We start from the raw sequence: 12,799 nt of genomic DNA, 5'->3' as shown, positions 1-12,799 counted from the left end.
AATTAATTAAAAAATCCTGATGAAAATTATTAGAAAAGATTGAAAAGATTTCGCAATATTCATGGCAGAATTTGTCTATATTGTCCAAGTTTTACTGTTTCACAAAAAATTATTATTGAACTGAATTAAATTAAATTTTAATACTAAATTAATTCGACTTATTTACAGTTATAATGTTTTTCGGAGTTCTCGAAAAGAATTTTTTTTTTTTTTGGTTTGTCAAAAAAATTCTTTCTCGTTACAAATAATGGTCACGTTATATAAAAAATTTCTCGTCGAAATAATCGCAAATACATTTTTTTTTCCTAAACAAATTTTCTGCTCGGCAGAATTGGCAATTATCGAAATTAATTTAATTCTTATGTGACTTGCATTCGTGTGTCAAAGTTCTTTCGAGTTGTAAAAAGAAATTAAAATTCGAACGTTACGAGAGTTAAAATCAAAATTTTCATATTAATATTATTCTGATAATTTTAGTTCACAAGACCTTTTCTCTCTGTTATGAATAAGTTTTTTTAGTTTCATTTTCGATAAAAAGGAAACTATGATGCTAATTAGCCAATTCTAGTTTTAGGTCTTTTTTTTTGCAAAAAAAAAGGAAACTATACTATATATACATATAACCTCAGTGCGTCGACGGTTTTAAAACATTAAAAATTATATTTACATGTTTCTAATATGAGAGAGATTAATCAAATTTTACGATTTCGGGAAAAAAGTTAAATAAGTTTTGTTAAAACAAAAAAAAAAAATTTTTAGTAAAGTTTACAATAAGAAATCTAAAGTACAACCTACAACTTTAGAATTTTAAATTTATTTCTATTAAATATGATTTTAGAAAGACTAAAATTTTCTTTCCCTTGAGTAAAATTCAATAATTAATTTCTTTCACAAGTCTTGTGTCTCATTGACAATATTTAAAGTTACGAGCACTATAATTGTAAAACAAAAGAAAATTTAAGAGAAAAAAATTCGTCAATGCAACCGTTGACACATGAAATTAAATATCTAAATTGTGTCTTTAAAATTAACGCACTTTCGGTCACATAAGTTATTAACAAAAATAGAAGTTACACCTAGGTAAATGTATCGTATGTACAAATCGGCGCTAAGTCTTACACTTCTCTATTTTATCTTAAAAGGAAAACTTATTTATCACGTGAGCAACGCTGCCAGAGCGTCGAAAAACTTCGGCCGGTGTTCAATCTTCAGTCTTACAACTGTAAAAAATACCAGCATTCAAAATCTTCTCTTATAATTAAAAAATACTTAAATAATACAAATAAAAAATAAAATTCAGGCCTTGGATCGACTTTAATAAGCAAAAAAAGTCGCTTTAGTCGATTAAAAATAGAATAAAGTCGAAAAAGTCGTTTAATTAAGTGTTGTCACAAAAATTTTATTTTGTATTTCCCTGATTCTCCATTGATTTCTAAATTCAATTAATCAAAACTTGTATAATTTTGATAAATAAATATGTAAATACTTCTTATTTCTTTTTTCACAGAAAAAAAAAATAAAAAAATTTTAACTTCTGAAATTGAATAACTTCTAAAAATTAAAACTACAACCCATCCAAAAATTCAATTATTTTCTACAATTTTGAACTAAACTTCATCTCTAAATCAATTATCTATATATTAATTTTTAATAATTTCCCGAAAGTTCTTCGAGAATTCAATTATTTAAATACAAAAATTCAATTTTTTTATAATATTGAAACCGTCCTTTTTTCTTTTTAAAAATATTAAGGTAGAATATTTTCAAAAAATTTAATAAAGAAATTTCTAAAATTAACTTTTTAAAAATATTTCTAAATAATTTCTCAAGACAAAAGTTTTACAATTACATACAATTAAAAAATGTCCAAAAAATTGAATTTTGGTAAAATCTCTCAAAAAATAATTTAAATTTAATAAAATCTTTGAAAAATAATTGAAATTTGATAAAATCTTTGAAAAATAATTGAGTTTAAAAGAATTTTTAAAAACTAACCAAATTTTTGAAGAATTTTAATTATAAATGATTTCTTCAAAATTCTGAAAAAGTAAATTTTTAAAAATTTTAATTTACTTTGTTCGAAGGTAATTGAATCTTAAAAATTATAATACAACAATTCTAAGAATTAATTTTTTATAAATATTGTACTGTGATTTTTCGAAAATAATTGAAGAATTTTGAATATGATTACTTTCTCCAAAATGTATATTAATAATCGTTGTGTTCCGGTAATAAGTTCACAGTTTTCTTTTTTGTTTCGGAACTTTTTAAATGTTTTCAATTTTAAAATTAATGTACTGAAAATCATTAAATTCTTGCAAAGTATTTATCAAAAAATTTGAAAATAATTGAATCGATTTCAAGAATTTTATCAACAATTATTTTAAATAATAGAATTTGAAATAGAAATTGAAATTGTATTGAAAGTAATTTAATTCTTAAAAATAATTGAATTGTTTTGAAGAAATTATTTGAATTTTCTTGAAAATAATGAAGTTTTTTAAAATAATTTTTACTGAAAAATATAAAAGTAATTGAATTTTATGAAGATTTTCTTTTAAGTTTTTAAAATAATTAATAATTTTCCTATTAATTTATATTAAAACTATTCACAGAAAATTAAATTCCTTTAAACAATTTTATTAGAGTTTTTGTAAATAATTACATTTTTTTAAAAGAATTTAATTAAATTTCGTAAGAATAATGTAATTTTTTAAAATAATTTTAATTGAAATTTTTAAATATAATTGAAAACAAAGAATTTTATTAAAAACTTTTGAAAACAATTGAATTCTTTAGAAAAATTTTATTACAATTTTTTTAAGATGATTGAATCTGTTAGAGAAATTTTATTAAAATTATCTTGAATATAACTGAATTTTTTTGTAGAAATTTTTTAAAAATTGTATTGAAAATAATTGAATTGAAGAATTTTATTATTTACAAAAATAATTGAATTCTTGAAAAGAATTTTACAATTAATAAAAATAATAATTGATGTTTATTTTTTAAAATATAAAATTTTTTAATTTACAAAATAATAATAAATGGAATACCGCGTTCCGCGCGTGTATTATTTGCTAGTGTTAAAAGTAATTCTAAAAAATTTTAATGTTATTATTTTGTGTATGTATTTGAATTTTCGGAAATATTGAAGATAATTGAATTTTAAAAAATTAGAACGAAATAATTCAGAGAATTACTTTTTTCAAAACTTTTTTTATATTATTTTTAGAACCTAATTTTTATGAATTTTCATTTTTATTGAATTTACACTTTAAGATTATTTATTAAAATATTTAAGAATTCAATTATTGCCAAAATTTTCAATTAAAAGTCTTTAAAAGTTAATTTTCAAAAATTGTAATAATACTTGAAAAAAATGATTTATTTTTAATTAAATTTGACGAAATTTTAATTATTTAAAATCTTTTTAATTGTATATTTCAAAAATTTAATTTTGAAAATAGTCGAAAAAAGTCTAGTAAGTCATAATATCCGAGGCCTGAAAATTCTAAAATAAAGATTTCAAATGAAATTCTAAAATGAGAAATATTTTAAATAAAATTCTAAAATATCGACTTTTTGCTTTTATCAACGAAATGAAAGAAAAGAACTTACTTGTAGTATCGAAATAATCATCTTCAAGGTACGAATTCGTGTTTTCTGCCGCTCCTTTGAATGCGAGACCAAATAAACTGAAAATAGAAAAAAAATTACTTTTTCCGAGAAAAGGAAATAAAAATTTTATTTCTTTTATTATTTTAATTTTTTTTTCTTTTATTTGCATTAATATTTTAAATTGAAAATACCTTCTGGGTTGATCCTCGCAAACTGGTGGTATCCCAATGAGAAGACACATATTTGTTTCAGTGTTATATGTAGCAGATGCAACTAATGGCAAGCCAAGGGCCCGTCGACTTCTCGAACTTTCAACATATGCCTGCAAAACAAATTGCGCGAGCATCATAAGAGCGTGAGGATGCGAAAACAAATGACTATCAAGATTTCCACCAGGAAGTACAACATAAAGAAATCTTCCTGCATTCATCACTTGTTTCATTTCCAAAACACCCTGCGCTGTTTTGTAAATATTACACAGCATCTCCTTCGCCTTCTCAATTCCTCTCGCCAGTACATCTTTCTTCAATCTTGAAATACAATCGGAGGCGTCCATAAAACAATGTTGTGGCGATCTATTTTTTCCCTATACCAAAAAAAAAAAAACAATTTTTATTAAACTATCACTAATTTATTGAAAATTTGTTTCCCTAAATTTCTTTGAAAATTTTCAAATTCTTTTGTTTATAATTTAATTTTACGAAATTTCATCGATTATTAGGAAATTCTTCAATCAAATATATATTAGAAAATAAAAACTTCAAATAACTTAAAAAAAATTTACTTAAACTTTTTCAAAAGAATTAAATCTACACAATTTTCAGTTAAAAGTATAAAAAATTCAAACATTTAAAGATTATAATTTGAAACCTTTTCAAAATTCAATTATTTCTCAAAATTCACGCTTTAATACTTTCTCTATAAATTTGAATTAGTAAAAATGTTTACTAAGTGGAATTAGTGACTGACTTTTTGCTTTTGAATTAGTAAATTTTACTATTAAATTAGTAGAAACGACTATTTATTGGTAAAATCTGCTAATTCAAAAGCATAAAGTCAGTCACTAATTCAAATTAGAAAACATTTTTACTAATTCAAATTTAGAGAATTTAACATTCAATTATTATCTAAAATGTTAACTCAAATTCATATTCAAATCGTTCAAATCAATTTTTTATAAGAAAATTCGACGAGAATTTAATTATTCAAATACAAAAATAAATAATTTATTGAAGAATTAAATGTTTTTTAAAGTTGAACTCTCATTTAAATAATTTTATCAATAAATTTTTAAATAATTGAATTCTTTCGACGAATTTTAATAAAAATTTTTTAAACAATACACTTTTCGAGGAATTACATTAAAATTGTATTAAAAATAATTGAAATTCAGCATTGAATCCCTGTAAAAATTTTATTATTTATGAAAATAATTGAATTATTTAGAAGAAATCTTTAAAAAAAATTGGTAAATAATTGAATTAATTATTTAACTATAAAACAATTATAAACAATAAAACAATTATTTAACTATAAGGCTGCGTCTACAACAGAAAAAATAATGTGTAGAAAATTGTGTAATATATAGTGTAATTGCCCCTGACAGTTGTCAATGCCAAAAACAATACACATTACACTACAAATTACACATTATTGTTTTCTATTGTAGACGCAGCCTAAAAATAAATATTTTATTAAACAATTGAATGTTGATGAAAATTGTATTAAAAATAATTGAAATTCTGCTAAGAAGTTTATAAAAAAATTTGAAATTTTTTTTTTAGAAATTAACATATAATTTGAAATTTAATAACATAAAAAAATTTTTATAAATAAAAATTAAAATTTTCAACTAAAATTCTTCTTTAAGTCAATTTTTTAAAAATAATTTAAAAAAAAAAATCTTTGTGAATTTTCAAATTCTTTTGTTTACAATTTAATTTTACGAAATTTCGATTATTCTGACATTCTTCAATTAAATATTATTAGAAATTAAAAACTTCAAATAATTAAAAAAATTCCATTAAACTTATTGAGAAAAATTAATTCTATAGAATTCTTAATTAAAAGTATGAAAAGTTCAAATATTCAAAGATTTTAATTTGAAATTCATTTTTAAATCAATATTTATTACAAAATTCTACGAGAATTCAATTATTTAACTATAAAAATAAATATTTTATTAAGCGATTGAATGTTTCTTAAAATTGAATTTTCATAAAGAATTTTATCAACAAATTTTCAAATAATTGAATTCTCTTGACAAATTTGATTAAAATTTTTAAGAAAATTGTATTTTTCGAGAAATTTGATGAAAATTGTAGGTATTAAAAATAATTGAAATTCTGCCAAGAATTTTATTAAAAGTTTTGAAAATAATTGAATTTCGGAGAAAAATTTTATTATTTATTAAGTTAATTGAAATTTTGACAAAAATTTTTGTAAATTTTTTAACATCATTGGATTTTGGCGAAGAATTATATTACTTTTGAAAATAATTGAATTCTTGAGACAAATTTTATTAAAATTTCTTTTTATATAATTGAATTATTTTGTGAAATTTTATTGAAATAGTAGAAATTGAAAATAATTGAATATTGATAAATTTTTTATATTAATTAAATTTCTACTAAGAATTTTATTTAAAATATTTTGAAAAAATTGAATTGTTACAAAGAATTTCATAAAAATTTTTGAAAATAATTTAATTCTTTAAAGAAATTTAATTAAAAATGTATTGAAAATAATACTTAAATTGTAATAAATGAATTGTAGCAAAGTGTTTAAAATAATTGAATTTCATTGCTGAATTTTAATAAAATTTTTAAGAATAATTGCATTTTTCGAGAAATTTGATGAAAATAGTATTAAAAATAATTGAAATTCTGCCAAGAATTTTATTAAAAGTTTTGAAAATAATTGAATTTCGCAGAAAAATTTTATTATTTATAAAGATAATTGAAATTTTGACGAGAATTTTTGTAAATTTTTAAACATAATTGGACTTCTGGGAAGAATTTTATTAAAATTATTAAAAATGTATTGAAAATAATACTTAAATTCTAATAAATAAATTTTAGCAAAGGTTTTTAAAATAATTGAATTTCTTTGATAAATTTTAATAAAATTTTTAAGAATAATTACATTTTTCAAGGAATTCCATTAAAATTGTATTAAAAATAATTGAAATTCAGCATTGAATTTTATTATTTACGAAAATAATTGAATAATATTTGAAAATAATTTGTAAATAATTGAATTCCTGTGAAATTTTTATTATTTATGAGAACAATTAAAATAATACTTAATAAAATTTAAATTTTTTTAACTAATTAAATTTGTTTTGGAATTTTGATAAAAGTAGTAGATATTAAAAATCATTGAATTGAGAAAAGTTTTTGAAAATAATTAAAATTTTGCCTAGAATTTTTTGAAAATAATTGAATTTCTGAGAAGAATTTTACTACTTTTAAAAATAATTGAATTTCTGCAATCATTTATAATTGCTTCAAAATTCAATTTGTTTTAGTGTTCTTAACTAAGATTCTTCTATAAAACCATTATTTTTAATAATCAATTAAATATATATTGAAGTATTTAACTAATTTTAGAAGAATTTTAGTTTAAAATTTTTTTTTAAATCTATGTTTTTTTTTTAATATTTATAATTAAATTCATTTAAAATTGAAATTTTACAAAATTTGAAATCAAAATCTTTTGAAGTTCATCTACTTACAGTACCGTCCGAAATTGTCAGTCCACCCATTTTCAAAGGAATGACAAAAATTTTTTAACATAAAATTCATAAAAAGTAAAATTTTTTTTGTTTTTTATTTTGAAAGACGATAAAATTTTAAAAAGAATAAGACCTTACAGAAGTCATTTGGCCAAAATTTGTAGAAGATATTCTTAAAAATCGTCATTTTCAATGTTTTACAAAAATTTGAATAACTTCTAAAATAATGAACGCTTTTTAATAATCTTAGGCTTATTTTAAAGACCATTTTCTACAGAATAAGAATTACTTATAGGCATTAACCTGTAATTTTTAACTTGGAGTAAGCATGACGTCAAAGTTGGACAAAAAAATTCAAAAAATTTGAAATAATATTATTAAAAGAAAAATAATTTTTGAAACTCAAACATATATTTTTATTAAATTTTCTTGAAAAATCTACACCATATCATGTTTTATATATGTTCTAGAATAGTTTTTAGTACAAAAAATTGATTTCAAATTTTTCCAATTTTTTTGTCTAATTTTGACGTCATGCTTATTCCAAGTTAAAAATGACAGGTTAATGCCTATAAGTAATTCTTATTCCGTAGAAAAAGACCTTTAAAATAAGCCTAAGATTATTAAAAAGCGTTCATTATTTTAGAAGTTATTTAAATTTTTGTAAAACATTGAAAATGACGATTTTTAGGAATATCTTCTACAAATTTTGGCCAAATGACTTCTGTAAGGTCTTATTCTTTTCAAAATTTTATCGTCTTTCAAAATATAAACCAAAAAAAATTTTAGTTTTCATGAATTTTATGTTAAAAAATTTTTGTCATTCCTTTAAAAATGGGTGGACTGACAATTGCGGACGGTACTGTATGAAAATTGTAATCGCAATTCTTTTAAAATTGAATTAATTTTGAAATATTGAAGTAAAATTAGATTTCAAGAATAAACACAATAACTTTAGAAAACAACAATTTTCCAGGATTTCGATCAAAATTCCCCGACTTTTCCAGGTTTTTTCAAGGTTTATAAAATTTCCTGACAATTCCAGGTTTTCTAGGTTGCATGTCAACCCTTGTTTCTTTTTTAAAAACTAATTTAAAAGTAATTTTTAATTTAAAGACTTACAGTTGACTCGAGCAATGCCAGCATAGCGTAAACGACGTCCGATGCACAATATTTAAATCTGTATCCATATTGAAGAGTAAAACTGGTACCCCTTACATTGTCCATATTATATTTCGCCGATATTTTTTCAACCATTTCTTTAAATTCCTGACGAAGATTGAGATCCATGGTTGAGAATTGTTGCTTTGATTGTGCCAGAGGTAAACCCATTTCGGCCAATAATTCCTTGAGACGCTGTTCACCTTTAATGGACCAAAGACGTAGCGAAACGGCCGTTGTCATTGAATGTCTTAAGCTCGCCTCTACAGTCCAGTGTCTATAAAGTGCCAATTGAAGACTAAAAGCGCATCATTAAGGAAAATTTATAATTACTATTGCCAACAAAAATTTTATTTAGAATTAAAAAAGTTTCTTAATTTGAAAAGTATAAAAGTTATCTCCACAATTTTTCATTATTCGAAAGGATACTCATTGTCGTATGTGACTCTTATTGCACTTTGCTGCAATCTATCTCCATTGACTCCTCGTATGTGACTCAGTCTTGAAACATGTCCTTGTAAATTAGCTGCCTCTAAAATGCTGTTCTGATTTTCAATTTTATTAAGAATAGATTGTTCTGTGGCTCCAATTATTGCCCACCACGCCATATCCAAAGTGTCTCTTGACATTTTCCATGTCATTTCGAAAATTTGCACCGCACTCTGCAAAAAAAAAATCGCCAATAGATTTTTAATATGTTGGAAAAAAATAGAAATAACAAATTTTTAACAAATAAGTTAACATTTGAATAGAAAAATAGAAAATAAAATAAGTTAACAGAATAACAAATAAAAGAAAAATTTGAATAATGAATTAGAAAAACAAGTAGAAATAGAAATTAGAGGAAATTTTATTCTTAATTTCTTTTCAAAATATAACAATTATTTCAAAAATTATAACTCACGGATTTGCTGAAATAGCTGTATTGTTTATAATTAAACAAAATCGTTTCTCGATTTTCCTCCCATTTTCTCATTTCCCTTCTTTTTAATATTATCTCCTCATTCAGTCGTCTTCGTTTAGCTTGATTTGATTCAACGGCTCCATCTTCTTCATCGCCTCCTTCCTCATCATCAGTTGGAACTAAATCCTCTTCATCAGACTAAATGACAAAAAATTCCAATTATTATCGAAATTTTTTCTTTTAATTACCAATAATATAAATTAGAAACAAAAAAAAGAAAAATGTTAAAAATTGTCTTCAAGACTCACATCATCCCTATAAATATCATTGTATTCAGGAATTGACTCTTCAGCCTCTGGATTACCAAGTATTCTAATTTGACTCTCCGAATAAATATTATCCGTGTCATAAGGTCTGTGACTGTCGATTATAAAAAATATTATACGCTCATCTGGTTGCAATAGTTGCGTTATATCCACGCATCCTCCACAATTAATTAAAATTACATAAGTCGTCTAAAATGAAAATGAAGATCGAATTAATTCCAAATGTGTAAAATATAATTTCACTCCGTGAGGATCAGAAAAATATTCAAAAGGAATTATTATATTTTCAGGCTTTGCACTCAATAATTAATTTTTATAATTTTAAATTTAAATTTAAATTTTTTTAAATATTTTTTTAATTATTTTTTTTTTTTTTAAAGTAGTAAACAGTAGGGCAGTTCCATACGAAAAGCAATTGGTGGATCACTGATTTTTCTTAAAGTTTGTAATCTTGTAGTACTTGGGGTACTAAATAACTGTGCCAAACAGTTTTGCAAAAAAAAATTTTTTTCGCAATATATTTAGATTTGAAAAATTGGAAACTGAAAAAAATGACTTTTTTTTGAGAATTTTTATTTCGAAAACTATTGAAAACTATTTTTTTTATTTTTTTACTGCGATGCTGCACCCTCGGAGAAATAATAAATTTTGTTTAATTCATCTGAACTATTCTTTGTTTTAAGCCATGTAATTAGCCTTTTCTGGAAAAGGTAAACAGCTTCTGTGATATGTTCAGTACATTCAGAAAAGTAGCAAAAATAAGAGTGACAAAATGTCATTCAGGTCAAAAATTAACCCATAGGAAGGGTCAAGTATAGGGGCGCGACGGTGGCGTTACCGCCCACAAATTTTTCACATTGAAAGGGACCAATGGTACAGTTTTTAAATTAAAAATCAATTAAAATTACATTATAACCATTCCTTTAAAATGTTCCTAACGCATTTTTAATTTCTTGTCACATAAATTTGATTAGCTATTTTTCCCGGTTGTAAATCACAATTTCACTGTTTGCAGAACATCATTTTCATATATGTAATATGTATTGTTAAATAAAATTTATTGTCAATAATATAAATTGATTCAAAAACACAACTCTTTAAAACTAAATCAGTGAAATTTGTCTGATTTTCAGTGACTCTATTCTCGCGATTTTAATCAGTGAAATTTCATTTAAGATCAGTTAAAAATAATTGTAATATTTGTCATTTTTTACTGATTTGAAAGTTAAAAAATAACTGATATTCTTAAATGCTGGAAAGAGAAATTTCCAATAATTTTTTAATTGTTCAATCAGTGAAAAATTACTCATATTTTAGTCATTTTAACTGATTTATTTAGAAAATTATCTAATTTATTAATAATAATAATAATAATAATAATAATAATAATAATAATAATAATAATAATATCTATTTTATTATCTATAAAAATAAAAATAATTAAATTTCTGCAAAGAAGTTTATTAAAACTTTATTCAAAATAATTGAATCCAGCGAAGAATTTTATTATTTATTTGAATAATTGAATTCTTACAAATTTTTTTCGACGAATTTAATTAAAATTTTATTGAAAATAATAATATTTTAAATACATAAATGAATTCGTGTAAAAATTTTATTACATATTTATGAAAATAATTGAATGTTTACGAAGAAATGTATGATAAATAAATAAATAAAGAATTTTATTAAGATTCTTTTAAATAATTCAATTCTTTTGGGGAATTTTATTAAATAATCGTAGATATGTAAAATAATTGAATTATTTATTATTTATTATTTAAAGCAGTATAAATTTAAAAAAAAGAAAAAAGTAGCTTTTAGTGTCACAAATCTAAAAAATCTTCTCAAAGATAAAAATTTTGTTTATAATTATAAAATTTCAAATATACAATTTCACTCACTTCTTTTTGAATAAAGAAACTAAATCATTTCAAATATTTATGTATATTTTTATAGTTTTAATTTTTCGTAATAAAAAATTTGTTTTGTAAATACCTCTTCCCAGTTTTCCGCATAGGCCTGCACCAAATCATCAACTCCTTGCACTGGGACCAAAGTATACACTGCATTATCATTTTTAAAGAGAGATTGCAAAATTCTAGAAGCGCAAATTGCATCCACGTCAAAGTTCACTAAAAGGAGGCACCGCTGAAATAAATATAATAAAATAAATAGTGAAATTCTTTTATAATATACAAATTTCAAGAGCTGAAAATATTTATTTGCAAATACAAATTTACTGGAACGAAAATCTCGCAAATTTCTAATTTAAATAATTAATGATTTAATTATAATTAAGTAATTAATAATTACTCTAATCAAATTATTCAACTTTAATCATTTCAATCAATGGAAAATTAATACCAACACTGAAATCGATTTCCAATAAAAGGAAGTTTATTAGTTGCAAACTTTATTTTACAACCAAATACTAATCTAGCATTCAATTCTATTTAAAAGCAGTGTTTAAATTAAAACTTTTCTTCCGATTTAATGTCAGAATTAAAAATTTAAAGAAAACATTTCATTAGCATTAGTTTATGACCTTTCTCACCTCATGAGATTTGCGATAAAAAGAAGTTTTAAAGCAGAATACTATTGACGATTTTATGAAATTGTAGACATAAGTTTCAGTAAAATAGAATTTAGTAATTATAACTAAACAATGCAGATGATTATAATTTATAATTAAGAATTTCTCATCCCTTTAGGAATAGTTAAAGGGATGATGTCAATAACCGTTATACTTAACCTAGCCAAACACCCTCTTGAAAAACACCAAAAATTCGAGTACTATTACTTACATTTCCTCGTACTACTTTGTAAAAATCATTCGGAAGATCGGTAACGAACATGATGTACTTTATTCACGTCATATAAACTTAGTTTTCTCACTTTTTTTCAACAATAAAAGTGTTATTTTTACGATAATAAAGGACAACAACTTCCGTTGGCGCCGAAATAGCGAACTTGTAGTAAACAGCAGATTTTAGGTTAGGTGGGTTTGATCTTCTACTCCGCCTTCATAAAAATTAGTGCGCTCATTGG

At 22.5% G+C, this 12,799-nt stretch overlaps 1 protein-coding gene across 1 annotated transcript; it reads right to left on the bottom strand.

Annotated features, from left to right (window-relative positions):
- Positions 1 to 58: 58 nt before the first annotated feature.
- LOC122504659 (cell division control protein 45 homolog) lies at positions 59 to 12,737 on the bottom strand. Its single transcript, XM_043615853.1, has 9 exons — positions 12,556 to 12,737; positions 11,747 to 11,899; positions 9,731 to 9,937; positions 9,423 to 9,620; positions 8,948 to 9,180; positions 8,480 to 8,816; positions 3,813 to 4,207; positions 3,622 to 3,698; positions 59 to 1,220 (listed from the first exon to the last, which is right to left on the bottom strand). The coding sequence occupies exons 1-9, from the start codon at positions 12,604 to 12,606 to the stop codon at positions 1,156 to 1,158; spliced, it is 1,716 nt and encodes a 571-aa protein (XP_043471788.1). The 5' UTR covers positions 12,607 to 12,737; the 3' UTR covers positions 59 to 1,155.
- Between the last annotated feature and the right edge of the window lie 62 nt (positions 12,738 to 12,799).

This window comes from Leptopilina heterotoma, unplaced genomic scaffold (assembly GCF_015476425.1).
Source record: "Leptopilina heterotoma isolate Lh14 unplaced genomic scaffold, ASM1547642v1 Lhet_31, whole genome shotgun sequence".
In the NCBI taxonomy this organism is placed as follows: Eukaryota; Metazoa; Arthropoda; class Insecta; order Hymenoptera; family Figitidae; genus Leptopilina; species Leptopilina heterotoma.
This window is presented reverse-complemented; position numbering and strand designations above follow the sequence as displayed.

What these genes read in the sequence shown, in the direction of transcription:
- LOC122504659 (XM_043615853.1), bottom strand. Translation starts at nt 12,606, where the DNA reads ATGTTCGTTACCGATCTTCCGAATGATTTTTACAAAGTAGTACGAGGA. An exon ending in ACAAAGTAGTACGAGGAAAT is followed by an intron (nt 11,900 to 12,555) that starts GTAAGTAATAGT and finishes TATTTATTTCAG; the next exon opens with CGGTGCCTCCTTTTAGTGAA. An exon ending in TGCGAGGATCAACCCAGAAG is followed by an intron (nt 3,699 to 3,812) that starts GTATTTTCAATT and finishes TTCTATTTTCAG; the next exon opens with TTTATTTGGTCTCGCATTCA.